The 27,324-nt window shown below is 41.6% G+C and overlaps 2 protein-coding genes and 1 long non-coding RNA gene across 8 annotated transcripts in view; 2 read left to right on the forward strand and 1 right to left on the reverse strand.

The window, feature by feature from the left end:
- Window positions 1-775: 775 nt before the first annotated feature.
- Window positions 776-18,300, forward strand: srl (sarcalumenin). Of its 4 annotated transcripts, none has more exons than XM_031312780.2 (7): window positions 776-927; window positions 10,916-11,017; window positions 11,362-11,457; window positions 12,364-12,399; window positions 13,643-13,759; window positions 15,200-15,433; window positions 15,550-18,300. In XM_031312780.2, exons 1-7 carry the CDS (start codon window positions 867-869, stop codon window positions 16,359-16,361), a joined length of 1,458 nt encoding a protein of 485 aa, XP_031168640.1. In that variant the 5' UTR covers window positions 776-866; the 3' UTR covers window positions 16,362-18,300. The 4 variants fall into 4 exon arrangements, with proteins under 4 accessions (XP_031168640.1, XP_031168641.1, XP_035852385.1 ...); XM_035996492.1 differs by having other exon boundaries at window positions 844-927; window positions 10,913-11,017; XM_031312781.2 differs by lacking the exon at window positions 12,364-12,399.
- A 1,400-nt stretch (window positions 18,301-19,700) lies between these two features.
- Window positions 19,701-21,014, reverse strand: LOC118494073. Its single transcript, XR_004896138.1, has 2 exons — window positions 20,931-21,014; window positions 19,701-20,390 (listed from the first exon to the last, which is right to left on the reverse strand). It is a non-coding gene; the product is annotated as an uncharacterized LOC118494073 (long non-coding RNA).
- LOC116059342 (adenylate cyclase type 9) overlaps window positions 20,893-27,324 on the forward strand; it is a 38,867-nt gene continuing 32,435 nt past the window's right edge. For all 3 annotated transcript variants that reach the window (XR_004896137.1, XM_031312360.2, XM_035996491.1), the window contains exon 1: window positions 20,893-24,319. Coding sequence is in view for 2 of the 3 variants with exons in the window: in XM_031312360.2 (XP_031168220.2) it covers window positions 22,507-24,319 (1,813 nt within the window). In the remaining variant the exon portion in view is untranslated. The remainder of the gene's footprint in view (window positions 24,320-27,324) is intronic.

Below are 27,324 nucleotides of genomic sequence, written 5' to 3' on the forward strand. Positions count from 1 at the left end.
CACATGCAAATGGACAAAATATCTTGACAGCACTTGCGCAGGAATTAGAAAAAATAATATGCTGCAAAGTGAGAAAACACGACCAAATACAGACACGCTGCAAATACAGAAAACACGACCAAATACAAGAACATGACCAAATACAAGAACACAACAGCTTGGGCCTTGCCATCAATGCACCAAGACCTGGCTCTATGTTTCAGTGATCATTTTACAAAATGTGTGTTTCAGAGACTGGAAGTGTATTAAATAGAATATATAATAGCATATTTAAAAGGAGTCTTATTTATGGGGACTAGTATTCAAGGCAAAGTTAATCTCCAAAAGTTTAACATTCAATACACTAAATCACTTTCTTGCTGAGAGTTAGATGAGAAGATCAATACAAAGTATTATCTACCATGTGGTATCAATCTTCTCATCTTTCCCAAAATGTTGAACTTTTCCTTTAATACTAGTCCCTCACCAGACTTCTGATTTCCAACCAGTTTGCCTTTTATGTCACAGTAAAATGTCCTATTCTTAGAAGTGTTAACATATACCTATTTCCAGTCAAACACAAATTTGCAAAATTATCATTAGGGAGAAGTTTTGTGATTCAGCACTAAAACATTGAGCCAGGTCTTGGTACAAAAATCTAAGGATCAAGCTGCGACCTCACTAAAAAGGAGAGTCAGCTGCTTGTACACGTAGAGTCCCTTTGGCATGCTATGACTCCTGCAACACCTCCAACACACAGATCTCAGCCCCTCCACCAACTGGTCCTCTCTGTGTCCCGCCTCTTTTCTCTGCATGCCCTTTAACCTTCCTGCCTTGGCACAGTATATATAGTCTGTGTGACTATCAGAGTTCTCCTGGCAGCCATCATGAAGGGTGCAGTCTTGATCTGCTGTTTCCTCTCCCTGCTGCATTTGCAGGCCACAGCAGGTAAGACTTTTAGTAAGCATTTTGCTTAAACATCTGGTGGATTCCTTGTATTTTATGTCGGGTGGTGCATTGTGGGCAGGAGATATGCTTGTATACAAATGCTGCTGATGGATGAAATAGTGATGCTGTGTAAGTTTAGAGTCTTGTTTAATGAATGTTTAATGACTGCTCTGTTAGCGTGTTCATACTGTGACCCTTCAGAGATTCAGATGCTGTGATTCAGACTGTTAAAAGTAGATTGTCAAAAGTAGTTGGTACAGTTCCTGTGTCCATTGTGGGGGCAGTTTGAGCAGGAATGGCACTTGCTTCAGTGACAGTCATAGAGACACCAGCTGAGGATAGACAGCCCGTTCTTTCTTTGCCACCAAGCAGGACTATTTCAAATCTGTCTCAGTTTATAATTAAACTGTTGGCACCCAGTACAAAAACAGATTTAAGTGGCTCTTTGTCATCTTTTTAATCATTCAAATCCAAAACAACCACAACACTCTAATCCCTAACACTTTTAATGTATGAACAAATGTCTTCTCATTCATTTTGGTGACTTTACAAGGAAGAGCATTCAAGCTAGAGTTCAGCCTCTCCTGTGGACTGACAGCATGTCAGCTGTCCTAACGCATGGCACCAGCTGATGGAAAGTCTTACCAAGGAGAGGACAGCCACCCAGAAGCTTGAATGGACACTGAGCTTTTTGTCACATACCTCTGCATTCATTGATGTGATCTCTTTGCTTCAATCTTGAACTTTATTTTCCACAACTTGGTTCAGAAGAGTTACTCCAGACTTGAGACACCTATAGGGGGCAACATTTCCTGTGATAATAATCCATAGCATCATAAACTACAGGGGTCGTGACAATCTCACAATAAATGTGATTACATGGCACCTCTGGAGTTGAGTGTCAACAACTTCTCCCAGATTACCCATTCTAAAAATGCGGACTGGTTACTGGGTCTGGACTGGAGCGTTTGGTGTTACCCTTGTCCGTCACCCTTGTCCGTCCTTGGGTGGTGTTCAGCTCCACAGCCCGGGTCCAGGCCTCCATATTCCAGTCTGCTGTCAGGGGTCTAAGATTGGAAGGCCTCCTGAAACCCAACACTGTTCACTACAGTTCCTCCCTCCCTCCGCTCGACTCCCCTTCCCTCCTGACACCTCACCCCTCCCAGCCCATGCTTCCCTTTAGATACACTGCGCAGCTGCTGTCACTCTGCACTGTCACAATCGCAATTTATTCCCAGCAGTTGGCCTTATAGGGACATGCATTCTCCAGGCAGGAGGGGCCAGGCTTTGGCTGCAATTCATGCCTTCATAGACCCCTTCAGCAGGTCAATGCATCTTTTGCTGGCCTCTGTCTACTGAATGTACATACTATTTATTGATTTTTTGTTGTTGTTGCTGCAGAGCACACAGGAGTTTTGATTCCAATATCTGCAGGTTATGGACAATTATGAGAATCATGAACTCCTTGCTGCTCAGTGTGCAATTATTTGTGTTATTGATTAGTTCAAACAATGTCAGGAACTCCATTTAAGTAGCTAACATTGCAGAGACGAGCATAAAAGGGTAATCTCTTTCAAAAGGAATGTAAAAAAAAAAAATGCTATCATCTCATCATGGGTTGTCTAACAGCCCTGGGCTGTGCAGATTTTCTAGTCCAAAAAGCAAAGACATTAATGTTATATCCTAACACCATATTTTTGTAGATTTTGTGTATATTTTGTAAGAAATACAGCTGCTGACAGCAGCAGCAGGGCCTACACAAGACAAGGTAATCTTGATGTTGTTGATGTCTTACACTCATTTTTGTCCCGCATCAGTCTTAAACAAATTTAAAGACTGAAGCCAGTTGATTACATCAATAAAATTGTCCACATTTTGATGTAAAGCAAGGACACCATGGCTTTGGAAATTGTAGACATGATAGAAAGAATAATTTTGGTAAAATATAGCTTTGTATTCCTCTGTGTATGGTTAGGAATATTTAGGCTCTGGTGTAGCAGTGTGAACAAAGCTTCAGGTGTAGTAAGGCCTGTTCGATCTGCCAGGCCTGGAGTACTCATCTGACTCTGCTATAATATTTCCTTTACAGTCATTTACCTGCCGGTGTTAAATAGCTTCCATCTTTCACGACGAAAGAAAGGAGCAGAGAAAACCTGTGTTTTTTTTGTTTGTGTAAATGGGTCAACATACTTTTAAATGGCCAACCTGACTCCATGACTTGTCATATAGGAGTAAACATAGGTTGCTAGAGTAACTATTGGGTTATTATAGGATTGCCAGAAACCCTACACTAACCAGGTCTTGTGTGAATGGCGCTGACTGACCAAATGAGGATTGAAGCCATGTTCAGTGTCCGATGTCAAATGTGGTGTTTGAGTGTAAGAGCAGTTTAAGAAAGCTGCTAATACAATATAAAATAAAAGTAATTAGTGGAAATGTAGTTACAGCATTTTGCTAAAATTCAACACTCAGAGAGCTGACTTTTATAGACATATCACAGTCTATATTACCTCTTTGAGAGCTTGATTAGTTCTTCACACCAGTGTGTTTATACTTGAGTGGTAACCTTGATACAGTAAAAACATATTTGGCCTCCTCACTTTGCAGAGGGGGCACATGGAAATTTAAAGGCACACTTTCCCCACGTGATCCCCTCTGATGGTATGTGGCATGTCTGGGACATCCCTACGTTGGTAGTAGTAGAAGAAGGGACACACCAGTCAAACTCAATGCCTAACAACACACCCCTCCTTAAGTCAAGCCCCCCAGTCCCAAGGGCACCTGATGTCCTCTCCTGGCTTTCGAACAGGAGAGCAGGGAGAGAGGCTTCAGATCAACACCTCAGGGTGAAGTGCCTTTGCCAGTGCGCCTTCCTTTAAGCCTGTAACTCAACTACATGTCTAGCTGTCAGTGACCCCTTAGTAGAGTTACAATCTGGATGTGGCTCACGTAAGATTGTCTGTAAGGGCCGGTGGCAACCCTTAGGTCATGTTTTTTGGTTTATTTGTTTTTTTACCGTTAAAGGGGTGATAGAATGCAAAACCAAGTTTATCTTGTCATAGTTGAATAACGACAGTTTGGTGGGTGAAATGGGCATACAGAGAACCTCAAAGTCCCATTGACAACCCTTTCCTATGCAAATCTCACAATTTGAAACTGCTGCTGAAAACGGGCAAATCCCAATGAAGCTAATAGTTGACGTGAACTCGGTGGCTGTACCTTATTTGGCTCTGGTCTGTACCTTTGTCACGCCCCAAAATTTAGCCAGCGTACATCTCAGACACTAGTTTAGCTGCACGCTGCTCTGTGTATTTTAAAGGGAATTACAAAGAAGAAAGTTTGGAAGTTTTTCAAGGATATTGAAAATGAACCACGGTTGTAAATGCAGGCTGTACAGAGAATTCTATCACCCTTTTAAAACAAAATACACCAACATTTGGATGTAGAAAGTAGTCTGCCTTTGCACGTAAAAACGTTCTGTTTTGAAATACATACATTTACAGGACATAGTGTGAAAGTAATCTAGAAGTAATTAATTATATTTGAACTGCATTTGTTGTGTAAAATGCCTGAGATGCAAAGAAAACCATCATGTGTTTTGTTTGCTACGTATCAGTACTGTCTTTGAAACTTACATGAGCAGTCCTGGCGGTCCGGGTACAGTAGCTCTTATTTGGTTACATTACACAATTAACTCTAAGGGATGTGGATGTCTCTGAGTCTCCACACTGACTAAAATAGGAACCAGCCATTCCGCTCCCTCCTCTGTCCATCTTTTGAACCATTGTGGGTCTATTTTTGACTACGGTGTAGTACTAGCTCCACAAGCTGTGCCACCTGTTGCAATCGGTGGCATTTTCTCACGACGCCCTGCACAAGCTCTGCTGACTGCTCTCACACCTCTGACCCTTGCTAAAGGAAGAATCATGTGCATTTGTATGGATTAGGTTTATTTAGCATACATTGAGCTTCGTTTTTTGGTGAAATGTATATGCAATGTCCTTCTAACGTGTGCAAGAAAATTGGCGCGTTTGTCACATTAATGCTATTTATGTCCTTTGGTATTTTACAAATCAGTCCTTATGTAAAAATTGTCCACTGTGTTTAAATTTGAATGAAACCGAAGCCTCTTCATGGATCTTTCCAGTGGAGCCCCCTGGCCTTCAGTTTAGGTTGCCTAAATCCCCCCTTGCTCAGGATAAATCCTCTGACTGGGGGTTCCAGGCCTGTCACCCTCATCATTTTCATAATTCAATTTACCTCCACTCTGATGCAAGTAGAACATGATCCAGGGGGTTAACACATACACAGATACCTAATATATACAGTGTAAATATACTATGCACATGTCCTTGTGCAAATACATACTAGCACCCACACATTCATGTCCACATAAAAACAGAATGCTTATTAGAGTAATCCCTGGTTGTAATTTTTGACCACATTAAAAATGCATTTTGTTTAGTTCAGTATGTCATTTCTAGCACTTGCAGAGGTATGTGCTTATGATTGTCTGGATTAGTTGACAGTGCTCAAGATATATTCTTTTTTAATTTGTCTCCATTTCATTTTAAAGATTTTTTTTTGTTGGGGCTTTTCTGCCTTTAATGGACAGGACAGCTAGGTGAGAAAGGGGAGAGAGCGGGGGAAGACATGCAGGAAACCGCCACAGGTCTGACCCGAACCCCGGACCTCCGCGTCGAGGCACAAACCTCCATGCACACGCGCGCCCGCTCCACCCACCGAGCCAACCCGGCCACTCTCCATTTCATTTTAACTAGCTCTGTATTTGCACATTGGATAGCGATTGGCTCCACAATTAGTGATGTCACAAACAATGCTGTCACATGAACAACTTATTATACTGTACATATTTCAGGGAAGTACAAAGCCTTCTCCCCTTAGCAGAGTAACATGGAAATGTGTTTATATATCTATCAATATTTATAGTCAAATATCTGGCAAAAGTAAAGGGGGTCTTTAAACTTGAGCAACATATTTGCACAGAAGTTTTGTTGATTGACATTCCATCTGATGATTGAATAGCCTCCACACAAGGATCTGTAGTTGAGGCATGACTCACCCAGCTGCTGAGGCCGTGGTAGGCTTAAATCACCAGCATTCCTTCTGGATGTGCTGATGCCACCAGAATGTTTCTCCAAACTGAGGGAGGGTTGTGTGGCAACGGGCTCAGTGAGGACACATGGTCCTGGTTGCAGATGTCCAGGGTTCAATTCCCCTGGCGCCTGCAGGGTTAATTTTGAGCACTGATGCAAGGCCCGCCCTCCGCGGGCAACACTGCCTCTATGATCTTTGCAGACCTCTGTGCCAGGGCTTCCATCAGGGATTGACTGGATTGGGAGGTGTTAACACATTCACAGCAGTTAAGGCCCACTCAAGAGGCTTGTGTTAAAAGACACGACTCTTCTGAGTGATGAGTCAAGTTACAGAATCTTGAGTAAGCTTTGTGTGCTGAAGGGACAGGCCTGTTACAGTGAAGAGATGGGACATGTTCCTCAAAAGTTCAATCATCCTCAGTGTTCTCTGAAAGCTGACATCTCTCAAACAAACAAAAAACTCTTCTTTGTATAACTTATCCCATCTTGTGCCAAATCTTTACCCAGTGCTTGTTCAGATGATTTAAATTCTGGCTTTTGCAATGTTTTCTCTTTGACTCAATTTGCTATATATATATATATATATATATATATATATATATATATATATATATATACTGTATATACATCCTCTTTTTTTAGCAACACATCCTACTGTACCTCCTTGAAAATACTCGTTGGGAATTACTAACCACGTAGCCTTTTACACATTTAAATACGTAGTGACAAGTATAGATCAGAGACTGAATCTTTTTAGGGATTGCAGTAGCATGCCCTCCTTTTATTTTGGCTGCTAACCTTTTAGTTTCTCTTGTCCATGCACCATGCTGGGAGCAACATTACACAGGCTTATTTTTAGCAAGTTGACTCGGGGAGAATCAGCGGTGCTGCGTTGTTCCTAACCAGCAGCGTGTGTCACTGCTGCTACACTGCAAAAGACCAACTGTCTCAGTTATAGCCTGAGCCATATGTAATTGTGGGGGGGGGTCTTTTATGGTCTTTACATTATTGTTTACCTGTGCACATACTGTACTAAAATGATCTTTTTTTGCTTTCTGTGGTGTGATATGCTTTCAGATCATTTGATTCATGAATGGAGACACTTTTCTTTCTCTGCCTCAGACGTCAGACACCTTTATTGACCCCAGTTCATGTTATTAATGTGAATATATTTCTACTTTAAATACCCTTGTGTCATTAATAATAACAAAATAAATTTAGCTTCAGGCTTGTAAACAAACAGGCCTTCAGATGATACTTGTCAATTACAGTTTTGGCCAAAGCAACATGCCATTCTGACTCTTGGCCAGAAACAGTAGAAGTCATTGACTACATGGCCGGTGGCTTTACATGCCATGACACCACTGCCGCTGAAATGTGCAGAATGTCAGCAATGAGGTTACCATGTTATTGTGTAGTCCTTTTAAAATGAAGATACATACGCACATGTTAATGGGTGGCATACGTCAAGCAAATATTTGGCAAAATAGTCACTTTGATTATGCCATTTGTAAACATAAAAATCTCTCAAATATTAGCATTGAATCTATCAAAGTGGAGAAAACCTTCTCATTGTACATTGTTTGGTTATGACCCCAGAAAACCAATTTGTCAACATCTCATCGAAACATGCAGTACACATGATTACAATTAAGAAGTATTTGAATGGACTTTGGTGAAGTTGCTGATAGAGGGGTAATGGAGAGTATATGGTTGTTTACTGTATATGACTTTAGACTGTCACATAAAATGATCAACGTCTAAGATGTCTGCAAAAAAAATATTTCACCTTCCCCCATCAAGTGCTTTTGCGTCACACCAGTCAGTTTTTGATTGGTGATGAGTATTGCAGGCATGACCTGGGCATTTGCCATCCAGCTGGGAGAGAGCTCAGAGGGTCGTGCCCTAGGCAACAGCGGCATCTTTTCATGCTTTCTAATCCTCCATGCAGGTCTTTTCATCTGAACATTATTTAGTATTAGTTTGTAATTTTTAGATGTTTTTTTTTTTCAGGGAGGGATATGCATCTGAGGAGGTTATATCAACCAAACTTGTTATCAAGTCAAGGATTGATTTTGAACTATGTTAATATGTTTCCTGTGCCAGTAAACTAAATTTAACTGGCCTGTGCTGACAGGAAGTATCCAGATGATGTGTTTATATAACAAGATCAATATTCAGATTATGCCATGTGTTTTACAGTGTTAATTTTGACAGCAAATTCTGATTTAGTCTTAGTCTTAGTCTTTTGAATAACACAGCAAAATCTTTTAGTCTTAGTCTAGTTTTAGTCGACTAAATATCATAAGAGTTTTAGTCTTAGTCTAGTCTTAAGTCTTTTAGTCTTAGTCTAGTTTTAGTAGACCAAATATTAGCAGATTTTAGTCGGCTAAATCTACAGTGGATTTAGTTGACTAAATGTTTCTCCAGAATTTTTGGTCAGTTGAAGTATCCATCAGTCTGTTATGGAATGGTATTAAGGTTTGAATATGCAATACAGACACAGATTTAACGGTTCGTCCTAGACCTAGCTCTGACATTTCTGTTGTTCATGAGACATGTCATTGCCCTCAGACCGGGTGCACTGCAAAACGTTAGCGCGTTTCTAACGAGCGAAGTCAACTGAAATCAGCCAAAGCTGTGTAACTAAGACTGTGCAACTAAACACAACTAAGTATAATGTAAACAACCTTACTGTTGTGAAAACGTCCTCGAAACTGTGCAAAGTTCTGCAAACTCGTCCTCCTGTGTAACTGCTGCTGTGTTTGTTTAGCTGTTGCGCCTGCATATGCTGCGGCTTTTTAGAATGGCTCTGCTGCTTCCGCATAAATCAACCTACCCTCAAAGATTCGCTCTGATTGGATTTCTTCCCAACTTGTCCCACAAAAAAGAGTGGTTCTGATTGGATCTCTTCTCCATTCGTCTCTCCCTAACATTTTCGTCTCATTTGTTGACTAAAGTGTCAGTTATATTTCATCACAGTCTTCGTCATCATATCTGACTTTTTATTTAGTTTTCGTCCGTGAAAAAGGTTCGTTGACGAATATTTTTCGTCATAGTCTTCGTCAACGAAATTAACACAGGTGTTTTACACAGTCTGATTTACAATTGAATGGCTCCAGTTAATCATCCTTACAGCTGCTACTATCAGCTTTAATATTCCAATAACATGCTGTAAATACCTTTAAAATTCCCTAACAACGCTATTAAGGGAGTGTCTGCTAGCTGGGACACACAGACCCATAACCCTCCAGGGACATGGAAGTGTGAACCAGGAAGACTTCCCCACTCCTCCTATATATAGCTCATAGCCGTAGCAGGTTTGTCTGAAGCAGGATTGTGTGGGAGGCGTCACAGAAAGGCTTGTTCTGAGGCCTGGACACACAAGGACAGGCCTCACAGTGTGATAAGTCTGTGATAGGTGGGTAAATATAGAAGAGAAAAGACACAGGATTGCACATCATTGTCTCATCATGTATATTACTGATGGGAACACTCAGCTCAGCTCTGAGTTCTCCTCCCAGTCTGTAATGAAACTGGGGAAGTCCCTCACTCTGTCTCTGTCTCTCTCTCTCTGTCTCTCTCTCTCTCTCTCTCTCGCTCTCTCTCTCTCTCTCTCGGCATCCTTTATCTTTGCTGTTGCTATAAAGCCCATGGTGATGCAAAACAAATGTCGTTTAGTTTCAACATTTGCTTTCTAAATTAAGAGCTAATTTTACTAACAGCTGTAATCTAAGCGATCTGATATGTTTGAAAGTGGACATGACATACACCGGTGAGCGAATATGTTCTTTCGGATTCTCTCCCTCTCACATACACACACACACACACACACACACACACACACACACACACACACACACACACACACACAGACACACAGACACACACACACACACACACACACACACACACACACACAAAGGGGGGTGAAATGAATCATCGAAATACCACACGCATACACATTGTGGGGTCTAAAAATGTAAGCCACTTTGGAAAGAAATCACCAAATGTAATGTATGCACGTTGAAGGAAAGCCACCCATTTCTTGCATAGAGAACCTAACAAAAATTGAAAGGATGAAAGACTTTGTTCCTCTTTATAGTTCCACAAATTCATGAAAGCTACAAGATTATCTCATGCTTTTTTTTGCACAATATGACATAAAAACGGATAGATTTGTAGTGCACACACAGGGTGAAGTTATGTCTTGTTCTCAATGGATGATTGAATTTCCCTGTGGCCTCCGTACATGTATCAAACAGCAGGAAATGGACGTCGTAAAAGATGTCTGCCACACTCTTATCACCAACAAGTGTCAGTTATTTATGCATAGCTAGTCATCATTCTTGCCAGGTGCAAACATTTTATGGGTGCTATCATGCAGTAGGGTTTTGTATTTACAAAGATAAGACAAAGAGGTAAATGAAAATGAAGACAGCAGAAAAGACTATGTGGACGAGGCATTTAGTTTGCATGTGGCTGCTGATAAAGTCAACATGACAGCTCAAATATTTTCTATGTCTGAAGTTGGCATCCAATGCAAAACAGTCACCCACTGCTTATTATCAATTATCCGTGTGTCACACTTATATTCGCAGCAGAGGTGATACATATTGAGACGCAAAATGTGTTGATTGACGAGGATCCAGAAATAGCAGCACCATTGGCCTCTGTAGCTCAGCTTTGTTGAACATTATCACTGGCTGCCATTAGGCCACAGTCTGAGCTTCATAATGAAACTATCACTGGATTGGTTTGCACCAAATCTGGCCACCTGGGTCCACTGCCATTATCCATGTTATCAGATCATTAAAGACATACACTGAGGAATTGAACCAAGTAACATTTTGTTAATGTTGTCTTTACAGAAGAAGAAGAAGAAAAAGATTTCATCTCCGTCCTCAGGGACAGATCTCACATCGACGAAACGCTGCGGCTTGCAACTGAGGAAAAAGCCGGAGACTATGCAGGTGAGGATCAAAGATTCAATAGACGTGTGTTTTGTAAAGATACTGTATCTGACAAATTGAAGTTGGTTCAAAAAAGCATGTAAAGCTGTTGAATACGTTAATATCCTTTAAATCTCTATACCTGATTTCCTTTCAGCAAATGTCCATTATTTATGCAACACATAATCAAGGAAGGTGGTTGGTTGTTACAGTGTGTAGGATACTAAACAGAAGCATGTACCAGTTGCTTTGAACCTGGGGGTCAGGACCCCTTGAAGTCTGAGTCTCCCCCCCGCCTCTTTTTAAATATTTTTTTCTAACATATTTACTTATCATCCTTTCCTCTCTCTATTCTTGTCATCCAGCGGCTATAGAGAGGTTGCGGAAGATCTACCACACATCCATCAAGCCGATGGAGCAGGCCTACAAGTACAATGAGCTGAGGCAGCACGAGATCTCAGGTATCACTGAGGCTTCGGCTATGTCTGCACTTTTGTTCTGATGTGTGGGTTTTTCTGTTTGGGTTGCTTTGGTGACTGATTTGTTGACTTGTTTGTGCACACACACACACACACACACACACACACACACACACACACACACACACATACACACACACACACACACACACACATCATCCTCACACCATCAAACAAAACATAGCAGACAGGTCCTTTATTTTGTTCAATTCTTGGTAATTTTATCGTATGTTATTATCTCTCTTTGGGCTCTCAGACTCACTTTTATATGAGAGGTATGAACTTTGTGCTATTTTATAAGCATGAATACCTTTCAAGGTCAGAAATAATAACAAAATATGTATGCATATTTCGTTTTAAGTCCACACTGCAATCAGTTGTTTTTCTAAAACATTATTGGTCCAGATAAAAGTTATAGTATTTTGTCTAAATCACTCCATTCATGATATATTTCTTCCCCCCCAATACTTTTTGTATTGTCCTTGTTTGATTTTTAAATGACAGTGCACTGTTTCTTCTCAGTAAGCTCAACACTCTAGGCTGCACACTGAACTGCCAAGAACAAATTCTACTTTCCCACAATGAAAGAAAGCTCGCCCTCTTGTGGCTTTTTAGATTTTGTAGAAGAGAGTAAAAAAAAAAAAAAACATTCACTGGCCACAAAGGCACACCATCCATTTGTAGACGGACATGTTTGACACATTAGGTCAAATATGGGACTAGATTCCAACCCATCCATGCACATTGTTACTCTACCCCTCCATGTTGCTTCTAGAGACCTCACACCCTCACTCCTCACTTTCCTCCACCTCCTGTTCCCTTCACTTCTCTGTACTCTACCCTCCCCTTTCCCCTATCCCCATCCCCTCCGCTCCCCTCATCTAACAGCCTACCCCGGACGAACCCTGGGGAACTCAGCCACAGGTGGGTGAAGGCGGGGCTTACCTGTGCATGGCACTGCCTGAAGTGCTCAGCCCCTTCCTTACCCCCCTTCATTTGTCCTCATAAATGTGTGAGTCACTAAGACTAATAGAAATACTGCACTGCTCTCTGTGGGTCAAAGATTTAAAGCATGTTTCACTTTGGGTGACACCCAATGTAACATTACAGATTGGGGTGTGGTCAAAGTGATCCATAGGTGAAAGGTTCAACCCATACAGAGCAGGGCAGCCTCATTTATACCCTATGTGAATCAAAATTGATTTATTCTTTCTTGATTTACTCATTCAAAATCTCAATCAAAACTCCAACTCCCTATTAAAGAATTAAAAGGGAAGACATGTAAATAAATCTCTCAAGTTGTGGCACAACTTTGAGAGATTAGTGTTAAGGCAGGGTGTAAACTGTAAAATATGGAGGGGGTTGCATGTGCAGTTCTGGCTTTAGCAAAGGACACACAGGTTTAAGAGGAGATGATGGTCAGTGTTTGGCTAGGAGTGAATTGACTTTTTGTCAAACTTTGTTCCTTATTTTTAAATTATTTTAAAAGCCATTAGAATCAGAGGTGGTTATTTAGATTTTCTTTCTTTGTTTCTTTTTTGATAATTTTTTTTTCCTTTTTTCTTTTTGATATTTTGTATCCTCATCTTCTTTTGAATTCATTGAGCTTTGGATCAGTAGGCTATAACAGAACTTTCCTGCGCCCTACCAGCCCTACACCATGTTCACTCACAACACACATGGCAGCTTGTTATGAGACATACAGCTTGCTCTGAAAACTTGCCCTGTTTAGTCTTAAGTCAGAGTAATGGCGCTGCTTTGATGTGTCACTGAGATATGGCTGCAGCATTTTGTGAGTGGCAATGCTATCCTGACATGCTTATTGGTGTCTCTCAGACTTCAAGTATAGTTCATCCCAAAAACAACCCGAGGATACATTTTGGATAGATTGTTGTTTTGGTTAAACTATCCTTTTATGTGGCACAAAAGGAAATAGAGACTGTAGCAAACATGGGCTTCTTCTGGCAACATGACAACAGGTTCAGGTTCAACACTGAACAGCTCAAAGTTCTCAAACCATTTCTTATCAGCCAAAAATAAAAACCCGGCATAACTGGTTATCTCTTAATTTTTCAAATAAAATTTGGGATGAACTTGAGAGGTTCTTTGTCATCATTTAGCCATACTGCTGATATTTGAACCACTGTTGTCTCTCCTTGCCCAACAGATGGAGAGATTACCTCCAAGCCCATGGTGCTGTTCCTGGGACCCTGGAGTGTAGGAAAGTCCTCAATGATCAATTACCTCCTAGGCATGCACGACAGCCCCTATCAGCTCTACACAGGTATGGTTTACTCAATAAATAATTTCTAATGTTGTAATCATTTGTACTATAATCCAATAAGGACGAAGTAACCCTAAAATGGCATCATAGATCTACAGGACCATTAGAGAGGCAGCTGCCTTATCAAAATGTTACAGGACTGAGTGTGTAAGTGCAAGAATGTTATTGTGGAGGTTTCATGAATTAGATCCATGACATTTTAAGAAGGCTCAGCTGTGATTTCTGGCAATTTAATACTGGTCAATTTATTTAAAGTGGCTATAATCAATATTTTATATAACAATGTATCAAATGTAACAATGTGAAAGGGATCACTCATAGTGTTGAACAAACTGAGAGTTAAGTCCTGAATCTGCAGCTTCCCTCCTCTTACAGAGCTTTATAGCGGGTTTCAGCTTGTTGTTTAGCTGTCCGGCCCACAACTTTACTGTTTCGGTTCACTCTCACAGCTCTCATAGTGTTGATTTCACGAAAAGAATCTCTAAAAACCCAGTAAACACTAGCTGCCCGTCACCAAACAGCAGACAGACACAGTTCGCAACTGGTGAACATAGCTAAAGAGACAGATATTTCCCTCAGGAGTTTGTAGAGGCCAAAAACAGAGCTAAACGAGAGTGAATATTGAACTTACGTTCATTAGTTCATTATGTGACCAGAAACATGACTCCAAATGAATGCTGTTGTCCCATAACTCGACTCTCATATTTAGGAGATACAGAGGTGATATGATTCAGGTGTATAAGCTTGTACAGGGAATATATGATGTAACAGTTGAGCCTATCTTTCAGTTTTGGAGCAATAGGTATGAGACACGAGGCAATTCTTTAAAACTTTACCCTAGAACATGCCTGTCTGAAAAGAGAAATCATTTTTTCACACTCCGTGTGGTAAAATCTTGGAATGAGCTTCCAGAAGAAGTTATGCGTTTCCCTTCAATTAATTCTTTCAAGAATAGGTTGGATGCATTTTGCCTGTCATAAGGTGTAATGTAATGTAATTATAAAGCTTGTAAGCTTATTTATGAATTGTTAGAAAACTTCAATTATGAAATTAATGTGTTTTATGAAAATAAGATTTTAAAATGTGAATATATATATTTGTTTTGTGTTGCTAGAGTCTGGAATAGAGGATTTTATAACCTGTACCAGAAATGTTTTCAATAAATTTCAATAAATAACTGCTGGATGAATATGCAATTGTTTGCTTAAAAGTTTACCATGAACTTAAAAGGTGATGATACATCAATGTTGTGTCCACAACGACAAACATCACAAAAATCAGTTATTGCAGGTTTAACCTTTAAATGTGTATACACATCTCTCTAATCTCTGCTTAGATCTACTCAGATTTTCTTTTTTTAACATGTCTCCCAATCCGTTACTCTTCTTGATACTATTCTTGCCAATCTCTCCCTCTTGTTTTCCATGAATTTGTCTTCAGGAGCTGAGCCTACTACCTCTGAGTTCACTGTAATTATGCACGGAGAGAAGATCCGCTCTGTTGAGGGTATTGTTATGGCAGCAGACAGCTCTCGGTCCTTCTCTCCTTTGGAGAAGTTTGGACAAAACTTCCTTGAAAAGCTGGTCGGTATTGAGATGCCCCACAAGCTGCTGGAACGTGTGACTTTTGTGGACACACCAGGAATCATTGAGAACCGGAAGCAACAGGAGAGAGGTAAAACAGATAGTTTTACCTTCAGTTTGCAGGTTTTTACATTCCACAATTTAAATTCAAAGCAGCTGGCTGCAACTCAGTATCTAGTGGTTTACGTATTCTCTTCTTCTGGCCAGGCTATCCCTTCAATGATGTTTGCCAGTGGTTCATTGATCGTGCTGACCTGATCTTCGTGGTGTTTGACCCCACCAAGCTGGACGTTGGCCTTGAGCTGGAGATGCTCTTCCGGCAGTTGAAGGGTCGCGAATCCCAGATCCGCATCATCCTAAACAAGGCTGACAACCTGGCCACCCAGGACTTAATGAGAGTCTATGGAGCACTCTTTTGGAGCTTAGCACCCCTCATCAATGTCACTGAACCCCCCCGTGTCTACGTCAGTTCTTTCTGGCCATATGACTATGCACCTGATACCAGCCGGGAGCTCTTCAAGCGAGAGGAGATCTCCCTCCTGGAAGATCTGAACCAGGTGATTGAAAACCGCATGGAGAACAAAATTGCCTTCATCCGCCAACATGGCATCCGTGTGCGCATCCATGGCCTGCTGGTAGACCGCTATGTCCAGACCTTTAAAGAGAAGATGAGCTTCTTCAGTGACCCTGAACTAGTCTTCAAGGAGATTGTGGACGACCCAGACAAGTTCTATATTTTCAAATCCATCCTAGCCAAGACCAACGTCAGCAAGTTTGACCTGCCCAATCGCGATGCTTACCGTGACTTCTTTGGAGTCAACCCGGTCACCAACTTCAAGCCCCTGACGGCTCAGTGCTCCTACATGGGAGGTTGTCTGTTGGATAAGATTGAGAGGGCAATCACCAATGAGCTGCCCGCCCTTCTGAGCAGCATTAACTCTGGCAAGCAGCCTGGCCTGTCCTCCTGTGAGGCTACTGGCTGTGGTGAGAAGCCAAAGAATCGCTACCGGAAGAACTGAGGAAAACAAAATAACTTGAGTGGGGGAAGTAAGAAGAGAAGGCCAAGCCAACCCTGATTTTTGTCAGAATGCCTGTATTATTGAAGAGACAGAGGAGATTAGTGTTTGTTTTTTTCCTCAGGAGAATATGTGGAGGTGCATTTAGGGACTGTGGGAATGAGGCAGATAGAGGGAGGGAAGGGTCATTGTATGATAAGGCAGCTTAAGGACACAAGTGCTAAAGAAATGAAAACATGCCACTGATCACTAAGTTTTGTTAGTGTTTGTCTGGGATTTTGGGGATGGGGACGTAATGATGTGAAGAAACACAAAAATAAAATTTAAAAAAAAGTAAGATCAAATAAAAATTGAAAATCTGAGACTGAAAACAGTCAAAACCCAGCTCCCTTGTATGTGAATAAAATGGGAAAAAGTGGAAACAGGAGTTGAAAATTTGTGTTGTAAAATCTTGAGAATTGCATTGCAGAAAGTCTATTCCATAAGCTTCAGAAGCTGATTTTGAAGTAGCCTTTGTGTTTCTCATCCAAACCTTTGTTTTTGACATAGATTAACATTACATTGCATGTTAGATCATATTTAACAGATGCATGCATTTCCTGCTAACATAACGTTTAAGTAACTGAAACCTGAACCAACCCTGCCATGCAACAAGTAAGGCATTTTTTTCTATTCATTTTATACGCTCATCAGTCCTGGTTGTTGACAACCTGTGAAATGAGCACTGTGATGGAAGCAGAGGTCAGGGTTCAAGGGTCAGAGTCTTCAGAGCGGTATGGGTTCATTCTGCTTCACTTCTTAACTGTTCTTACTGTTTCTGTTTGCGTCTATACATTCTTTGGCAGAAGTTCAATACTGTGTTATGATTGTTTTTTCTTGAACAATAAGCTTCCCAGCATTTTTAGCTGAATGACCATTAGAAAACACATGAAGGATGTGTTTGGATTATAGCTGTCTTTAGCCATTTCTTCTGCAGGATAGAAAGCTATATATTGATTTTTCTGTGTAAACTTTCCAAATGGGCATAGGCTATATGTGACACCCCTGCTATACAATTTTACAAACTACCACTACAAGATTGTGATAGTGGATTTCTGTGATAGGCAATTTCCTAGCTTGCAAAAAGCAGGCTGGAGGTAAAGGTAAAGTGGAGGACTCATGAGTTGACCCCTGACCTCTGTGGAAAGACGGAAGACCCTAACCTTCACACCCACAACGGTTTTGCAGTGATACATGTCGTAGCTGCAGATTCTTATGTTAGCCTACCTCAATGAATTTACCATGAGTATTGCGTGGTGAAATTGCTTTAAATAGTTTGACATTTTGGGAAATACACTTATTCGACACCCTATTTCTTGTCTGTGCGCAGTAACTTCCTGGATGCTTGCAAGAAACCTTTTATATATTCATTGTATCATGGGTTGCTAGGCAACCAGCGGACACTCAAGGGAGTTAACGTTACTGTGCCTAGCTAAGAAATAGTCCGAGCACTGGAACATAAACTCTCCTAAAAACTGCAACGTTGCGGTTTTTGTAAGGATTGAGCAAACGACATAACGTTAAATATAGTGTGTTAATATGGGGTTCCGGAAGTGCAGGTAGGCGGACTTGTTTTACCTTTGTTCAAGGCTATCTTCCCTCCAGTTACCAGTCTTAGGCTAAGCTAACCATCTGCTTGCTCCAGCTTGCTAGGCTACAGCCTGTAACAACATATTCACAGTGCTGTACAGACATTAAAGTGGTATCAATTTACCAACATGTCAAACTACTGCTTTAATAACAGAGTCCTAAATCATCGAATGATACATAATTATAGTAGTAACTAGACTTCCAAAAAGTTAACTCATGGACAAATGCAATTCCAGTTCCCAATGTGTAGCTACTCCCTCACTAACCCCATTGTGAAGTGTTTTACAACTAAAATCTGTAGCATCATGAAAAAGAAAAAGAAACTAACAAACGCACACATTTGCTTAATTTTCCCTGTTTATTTGAGTGCTCCACTGGATGTGTTTAGTATGTTTACACTGCAGATCCAGAAGATGCCCACTAGAGAGTGCTGTGTAAAAGTGTAAAAAGTTACAGACTCATCATGGTAACGGTATAGTGATAGAGTGATAGCTTGGGCTAATGACGTTGTGTGGTTGTGCTTTTGCTATATTTCTGCATCAGTTATCTTAATTTACCTGTGCATTAGATCTGGAATGGATGTGTGTCCTATTAAAGTAGTTGTTAATTGACTTTTTTGTTTTGGTATAAAATTTAAATTAATCTTGGCCCAACTATCAAGAATAAAGATTTCTGATTGAATAGGTAGTAAAAGTCTGTGGTTATTTTGATAAAACTATCAATCCTTAATCAGGGAGACTTAAACAAGTAGCTGCAATGCTCCAACAGTTTGTCACGACTGGAAATAGGGAGGTGTGTATTTTTAAAATATCCTTTTATACACAATGGCCTGCACGAAATCCTACTTTAAAGTTGTTTTAAAAACAGCCCTTTATGAATTCATTTTTATTGTAAAGGACATATTTAAGTTTTTAGGCACACACAAAACAGACATAGGCTACATGTTTGCATCAACAAATACATAGATCATATATAATACACACATAGCATACACGTACAGTGCACAACCACATACACATGCACACTTTGAATACTGTATTGTTCAGTGTAAATTATTCATCTTTTTACACTTTTCTTTAGACTTTTGTAATGGCAGAGTAAATGTTGAGCTTTGAAACGTGCCAGTTCTAAGCAAGCAGGTTTTATCAGCATTGTAAATCACACTCTGATCTAAAGGTCCCCTACCTGCAGGTGGATTGCAAAAAAGGCGTCCATAGTAGGGCTGCAACTAGTCTATATCCACGACATTACAATATTCCTACATTTGAGCGTCTAGAGTAGTTTAGTGACCTTGTATTTAGGGTACTTTGTCTCCCTCAATAAAATGTAATTATATTCCATTTCCTTTTGCCTCTAATGAGAACTCTTCGAAAGAACTGTCTTACCAAGGCAGATGTTATAAAATGTATCAAATGTAATAAATATAAAATAAAGCAGAGTTTATTCTAAGGATTCCAAGAATCGTTTAACTGAAGGTAGGGGTTGTGCTCATTGCGGTCAAAAAAGACGTACCCACCCTTCTCTAAAATACGTGCTTTCAGTCTTTTTCTTTCTACCAAGTGCGTGCACGTACATCGACTGTACCCCTCCCGCCCTCCCCTCCCATAAATAGCAGCCCCTTTCCTCTCTGCTCGCCAACACAGCAGCGTCAAGTCAACGGTAACCACCAAAACGGAAGCACATAAATATATTTTCAAAATAATTCTTTTTAAAAATCACTTTTTGGGTTAAGCCTCACATTTTAGAGCCTTTAGAGGCATATGTGCCACAAATTGAGGAAAGTAAATACACAGATGTCTGGTAGCAACATACAGTCTGGCTTTTAATTTGGCCTCCAAAATTTAGATTGATGTTTAGCACCATTTGAGCCATTGGAGAGGTGCCATACTCTAAATTATAATAATACATTTTATTTTTGTCGCCTTACAGGGAATTAAAAACAGTAACCATACAGGTAACGCACAGGTAAAAACAGTGAAACATGGGGCAACCTCTAGCTCACCCAGTAGAGTGTGCGCCACATGTAGGCTGAATCCTTGACAGCGGCCTGGGTTCAAATCCGACCTAAAAACCCGACATAAAAGCCCCCAAAATATTCTTAAAAACAGTGAAACATGAAACGACACCACCACAGACAATCACAAATCAGGAAACATAGTGTATGGGGCTAGAGGTAATCGGACATAGAGGGTGGGTAGAGTGAGTAGGCCAGTTTGAGCAGGTGAGTTTTGAACATTGTGATGGTGTCAGACTGTCAAATGTGTGGAGGGCTGGAGGCAGCGAGTTCCATAACCTGGGAGCATTGCAGCTAAAAGCCCTAGCACCCATGGTGCTGAGGGGTAAAGTGGGGATGGTCAGAAGACCAGCTAAGCATGAGCGCAGGGAGTGGGAGGATGCATACTCCTGGAGGAGGTCAGAGAGATAGGTGGGGGTTAGGTTGTGTAGAGCTGCTTGTGCAGCAGGTGGGATATTTTCCTCCAGCTGGGTAGAAATATAATTTAAGGAATCTTGGAATTACTTCATAACAGTGCTATGCGTTCCTTAACGACTTGCAGGGTTTAGCTTAAGAAAATCAGAAGCTTCCCTCAACTGTGTAATCATCAAAAACAAGCCCCAAATGTAAGAATGACAATTTTAGGAGAGACACAAAATAGGGCAAGGGTTAGTTGGGAGTTTTCCAGTTTGGCAATGTAGACTACAAATTCGAATAATACTAATAATACCTAGATGATCATTCCCCAGCCTTCTTTAGTTTCCAATAAATGTTATGCCATTAAAGTAGGCCAACGTTTTAGTGTTTATTAAGCCATTAAATGCACATAGGGTTTTACTTTGAAAGAACATAGCGGAAATCATCTCTATTTTGTTTTGGCGTACTTTACACTAACACGCGTATAGGCATACATACTCATACACACACAAGTACATACACTACTCACTCACTGCTCGACGGCTGTCAGCGCACAGAAGATGGTGGCGGCTGCAGCCACTGCGTTGCCCACCGCGCCTGGATAGCGCACACAACATGTCATGCAGGTCTCGACGCTGCTGCAGCGAACAGATAATGGTCAGATAACGAGACAATCTCATCTCACTGGACAATGCAGGGAATGGAGAGGCTGAGCGATGCAGGAGCCCTAAGCTGTTACATTTGTCTTGGATTTAATTATTTGGAGGTGCAAATATATTCTCCTGTGTAGCCCATGCGATTCAATTAAAGTGGCTGGGTCAAGGCAGCACTCAGCTTTGACCTGTGGGACACTTGGTGTAGGGTGCGTGGAGCACAGGTGGAGACCTTTTAATTAGCCCGAGTACCCTCCGGGCTTTCGTCGTCTGCCATTTAGAGGGGGTCCGAGCTGCCGTAGTCAAAGTTTGGGCTACTTCAGAGTAAAGGAAGGACTGGACGATCCTACTTTATGTAGTCTGCTCAAGGCTGCGTTTTCTCAGCTGTCCGGGTGACAGAATATTGCCTATACTGCCAGGAACCGGCATGGTCAGAATATCTGGACAATTTCCATGAATTGGCGGCATTTGATCTCACTGTTGATATAAGCAATGCCAATCCAAGGCTGGATGTTGTATAGCCACGGAGGAGCGTGTTTGGACTTGCAATAAAACATATATTTTTTTTTAAAATATTTTCTGCGCACAACGTCTCACGCATTTGTCTCCTGCATAACCTCCGTGCACACGATCTCCTGTGGGTTTGGAGACGCAGCGGTGGACTCCCGAGTAGAAAGTCAGGAAAGGACGGGGCTCCGTCCACGGAAATAGTCGCGATTAGGCCCTGCAGCAAGGAGCATGTGGGTATAAATAAAAGCGCTGAGCCGTTTTTGCGCTCACGTTCTCATTATATGGAATTGAATTGAGCTGCGCCTTAAACTTAAAAGCTGGAACTGAGTGGGGAAGCTTAGTGGAGATCGGGAATGGACATGCACTAGTAATGAAAGTATATTGACTGCAGCTGGCTCTTGATGAAAACAACACATTTTGAGTGGTTTTGATATTCCACACTTCACAACTTCTCGAGAACCCTTTTAAACATTTGTCTTCACTTCTCTCTCATAAGTTTTCCCCTTATGAACATTATTTTTGTAATTCTCTGAATTTCCCCCCAAATACTTTTCCGATGAGTGAAACAGTGTGTAGGCAGCTGAGTGGGTTTGGACAGGAACCGAGCAAGCAGCGAGTGAACCTTGCAGTCTCAAGTGCGTCAAAACAGACGAGAACGTAGAGGAATTCTCAGGGATTGACGTCAAGAGGGGCAATAATCAACTATTCAGAATCTTTGGAAGGTCTGCTGGTGTTTCTACAGCCACTACACAGCTAACGAAGTGGAATTTCCTCTGAAAAGGTTTTTGTTTGTGCTCTCCTTTTTCACTTTTGAGAGAACAATCATTGCCCTAGTTGTTAACTGTGGCCCTATACTTTGCCTTACTTCTTTATCAATTTTATCTTTTAAAAAAACTGTCCCTTCTGCATTAGTCTTTGTATTTTCTGATTTAGATTAAAAAGCAACATGGCATCCCCCCAACATCAACAACTGCTGCCTCAAAACACAGAAGTGAGCTGTGACTCAAGTGGAGATGGAGGCGTCTCAGTGAGGATTGGCAGTAGTGTCAAACACAAGCATGGAGGCGGGCCGTTGGGTTCAATCGGGGGAGGCTTCATTGGGGGATCCAAGCACTGCAAGTACAGCATTTCCTCCAGCTGCAGCTCCGGAGAGTCCGGAGCTAGGAGGACGGTGGGCAAGAGCTTTCGCACACAGAAGAAGATGCCTCAGCTTTTTGAAAGATCTGCTGGTCATTTCTGGGACCCAAAGTTTGACTCTTCGATCCTGGAGGAGGCCTGTAGAGAACGGTGTTTCCCTCAGACCCAGCGGCGCTTCCGCTATGTGCTCTTTTACCTGGTTGCCTCTGCCCTCCTCTGGGGATTGTACTTTGCTGTCAATCCTTCCCGCTGTGACAGGACTGCCTTTCTCCTTCCCACCGCATCCTTCCTCCTTTTCTGCCTCCTTCTCTTTCTCTTAACTTTTACTAAGCTCTACTCTCGCTGCTACAACCAAGCATCTCTGCTGCTTATCCTTGTAACCTTCACCCTAACCCTGGCCCCCCAGATCCAGACATCAAGCTTCAGGGACCCGGAGACTCCCACACCTGCGCTGGAGGTAGAAGACTTCAGTGGCATGGGACCCACGTTTAACCTGTCCCATGACAAGCTTCTGGGAGGTAGCACCTGGTCCCCTTGTCTTTCTCCTGTAGGCACCTTCTCTCTCTGTATCGAGGTTCTTCTGTTGCTATACAGCGTTCTCCATGTTCGCCTCTATGCTTCTGTCCTGCTCGGGTTTCTCTACTCTGTCTTTTTTGAGAGTTTGGGCTGGCTGCACCTGATGCAGGCAGGTGATAACTGGAGCTTAGCCTCTCAGTCAGAGTGGGATATGTTATGTTGGCTTGGCCCAGCCAAAGCTCTGCTCCACCTCTGTGCCCACGCCATTGGCATCCACCTATTCATCATGTCTGAGGTGCGATCACGCAGCACCTTTCTTAAAGTGGGACAAGCTATCATGCATGGCAAAGATCTGGAGGTGGAGAAAGCCTTGAAGGAGCGAATGATCCACTCTGTCATGCCCAGAATCGTGGCTGATGACCTGATGAAACAGGGTGACGAGGAGATGGGTGATAATTCTGTTAAACGATACTCTACCAGCGGTGCAGCAGCTGTCATCTCCAGCCCTAAAAACAATAAATGCAAGAAAACCTCCATCCCTCGTGGCCAGATCATCTTCAGGCCATTCAACATGAAACGGATGGAGCCCGTCAGCATCCTCTTTGCAGACATTGTGGGTTTCACAAAAATGTCTGCTAACAAATCTGCTCATGCCCTCGTTGGGCTTCTAAATGACTTATTTGGACGTTTTGATCGACTTTGTGAGCTCACTGGCTGTGAAAAGATCAGTACTCTAGGAGACTGTTACTACTGTGTGGCTGGTTGTCCTGAACCCAGACCAGACCACGCCTATTGCTGCGTGGAGATGGGCCTGGGCATGATTCAGGCTATTGAACAGTTCTGCCAGGAGAAGAGAGAGATGGTCAACATGAGGGTGGGTGTCCACACTGGCACTGTACTGTGTGGTATCCTGGGCATGAAACGCTTCAAGTTTGATGTTTGGTCAAACGACGTCAACCTGGCCAACCTGATGGAGCAGCTGGGAGTCGCTGGGAAGGTCCACCTATCACAGGCCACTGCCAACTTCCTGGATGACCGCTACCAGCATGAAGATGGACAGGTCATTGAGAGAATAGGACAGAGTGTGGTGGCTGACCAGCTCAAAGGTAGGTGCTCTGAAAGTATGGCGTAAATGAGACAATGCCAAGTAGAGATGTAGCGAGTTGAATACATGTTGCTGCTTTTTCCAGCGTTATTTCATTTTTTTATGTAAGCTTGCAGTATGAAAAAGTTAGACTTTGATTGTTGAATTCCTAACCAGAATAATAAAACTCCAGGTCAGCAGCAGTTGCTACAAATTGGCTGCAACAGTAAGACTTATCGCTGCAATTATTCCCCCATGAGCCCACAAACCTTTCAAGGCATTTTTAAGTGCGTAAATGAATGTCCTGTAATGCCTCTCTGCCATCCCCAGAGGAAATGTGTCTACTTATGCCAGCATATCTGCAGTTCACCCTCCAGGTGGATATGAATTGTGGCAAGGGGAGCATTTGCATTGGTCAAGGTTGACACTGGGTTTTAGCATTAGGTAATTGGCACAGATGGGCTGGCAAGGGTTTGAGTCTGTTACGTGCCCTCTGTGGCATTGGTATTACCTGACTGTATCACAGCCAGATGCCATCTTCTTTCTCATCCTCCCCTCCACCCTGTCTCTGCCCACACTTCGTTCTTTTTCAATTACATTATCTTCCAGATGTCCTCAATGTGTCCTGTTCTCTTACCCTCACTCTGAACCCCAGGGATTGCTTTACAACTTAATGCGACTGTTGGCTTCTCTAATAGAAATTTGCCTGCAGCTTTATATTAACCCCTCTATCTTGTCCTCTCTTTTTCTTGCCTCTAAACTGCTTGACTGCAGCTTTCATTTGATACATGCAAATCGCCCTAGTGTAACTAAATGTTGGCTTAATGGCGCTTATCATTCAAGGCTCGCTGATCCATTATCAGCCAGTGTAAGTAAAGTGACAGTGTCTGATTAAGGTAGTGCAGATGGTGTTCATTTGCCCTTTTGAATTAGCATTTCAGGTTTATTTTTGTTTCAATAGATGCTGATTGTGCTTCCTGGAGGCTGCATGTCTGATTTTGTACAGATCATTTTTAGGCATGGATTAGTATGAACTGGTAATTCATACAAATTAGCAATTCAGGTGTTCACATAAGTAGTATGTTAGTTAGTGCACAACCTATCAAAAAATGTGATACCTGCGGGACTGCACAGTTTTCCATTATTTTGGCCTGGAAATCAGTGTTGTGGCCTGTCGAGGAACAAGATGGAGCAAAAGCACCTCTAGTTTACCAGCCTGCAGGAGTGATTCATGGGCCTGCATTTTCCCTTCATCTGTTAGGATTGATGAGTGACTACCATTCTTGCTCTTGTCCTTTCTTTTTTTATTGTGAGGATAAATGTGTTACCCACAGCGTTATCACCCCACCTCTCCTTCTCTTTCTCCTCGACTTCTTTCTTGCCTCCATCATGTATTGAGTTTCCTTTTAAGATTTATCCTCTCCCTTTAGATCTGCTGTACCAGTGAGAGCACTGGCTGTCAGAAGAGAAATGTGTTCCAGTGCTGTAAAATTCCCTCCACCGTCTGGCTCAGTCTGTGTTAATCACTTGGGTCTATAGCAGCCAGGCATGGATCCTGGCTGGGGCTGGTCCCTGTTGCTTGAATCAGAAGTAAATTGCTCTGACCAAGGCACTAATTGCTGTGCAGCTGTCTTCTTTATATTCTTAAATCCTATTTGAGTCAGTGTGATGTTTCACAAATAGTTTTCTGTGTACGTCTGTTTTCCCAGTTCCACTATAACTACATGCTGAGGCTTTAGCGTCAAGTTGTTTGTCTCGTCCTGTAGGTGCACTGCACATGTTTATACTTCCTTATTTATAGCTTCCCTCTGTAATTATAAGCTATTTGTGGCTCATTGTAGCAGTGGTTCACATGGGGTACAGCCACGTGTGGTCAGTTGAGTGTTGCAGCTGTGTCCTGTTGGCTCTTCAGCCCTGGTTTTAACAAATGGAGATGTTCGACTTGGTTTACATTCCACTGGTTGATAGCTTGGTGTTCGAGGTTACCTAAAAACACAGTTTGACACCATTGTAGATGGTTTTGAGACTCTGACTAATGATTATTTGCATTACCATTTAATCTGAATTAATAATTTTTCTGATTAATGTATTAATTGTTCTGTAGAATGTCAGAAAACAGCGTAGCAGTTTCCCAGAGCCAATGGTGATGTCTTCAGAGGAGGACGGAGAAAAACAGCAAAGCCTCACTTTTGAGAAGCCCAGTGAATGTTTGGCATTTTTGCTTGATAGATAATTTTAAAGATTTTATCAATATCAAACTTGTTGATTAATTGTCTGATGGTTAACTAATTGATTATTTCAGCACTAGTTGGCATTCAGAATAGCAAAAAATATCAGCAACTTATCTTTCCTTATCGATCTGCTGATAGTTTTCTAAATTAACTGACTCCTTTATAAAATGTCAGAAAATACTGAAAAACAGTTTGATCAAGCCCAGGGCGATGTCTTCAAAACATTAAGTTTTGTACAACTAACAGTCCAAAGCCCAAAGATTTTCAGTTAACAATCATATAAGGATGTAGAAAAACAACAAACCCACATACTGTTTTTGTAGTTAAGTTTTGCTTAAGAATTATGAATTGATTTTCAAAATAGTTACAGATTGATTTTTCTGCCAGTTGACTATCAATTAAATTCAGCTCTAGATTCTGACATTTTACTGAGGATTAAATCATTAATCAAGCAAATAATTAACAGAATAATGAATTAGATGCAGCCCTATCTTAAACCACAACACAGCTTGTTTGATGGATAAACTTGAAATGATCTGAACAGTGAACAGCTGTACAGCACTTATGTTTGTATTTATCTATAAGGGGTTGCACGTGAGGTCGGACGTTGTTGTGCGTTTTTCCTTTCTGGAAATGGGAGCTATATTTGGCTCCGTTTCCCTGGAAAGTACCTGTCTATGTCCTTCCTTTTGTGCTTAATGCAGAATGATGGCACCTGCAGAATACTATCCAGAGAGAGCCAGATATGGTTCTTCCCTCTTTCAAGCAGCCTTTGTTTCCAGGGGAAATTAAATTG

This window comes from Sander lucioperca, chromosome 21 (genome assembly GCF_008315115.2).
Source record: "Sander lucioperca isolate FBNREF2018 chromosome 21, SLUC_FBN_1.2, whole genome shotgun sequence".
Classification (NCBI taxonomy): Eukaryota; Metazoa; Chordata; class Actinopteri; order Perciformes; family Percidae; genus Sander; species Sander lucioperca.

What these genes read in the sequence shown, in the direction of transcription:
- srl (XM_035996492.1), top strand. Translation starts at nt 867, where the DNA reads ATGAAGGGTGCAGTCTTGATCTGCTGTTTCCTCTCCCTGCTGCATTTG. An exon ending in CCTGGGGAACTCAGCCACAG is followed by an intron (nt 12,400 to 13,642) that starts GTGGGTGAAGGC and finishes CTTGCCCAACAG; the next exon opens with ATGGAGAGATTACCTCCAAG. An exon ending in CCCCTATCAGCTCTACACAG is followed by an intron (nt 13,760 to 15,199) that starts GTATGGTTTACT and finishes ATTTGTCTTCAG; the next exon opens with GAGCTGAGCCTACTACCTCT.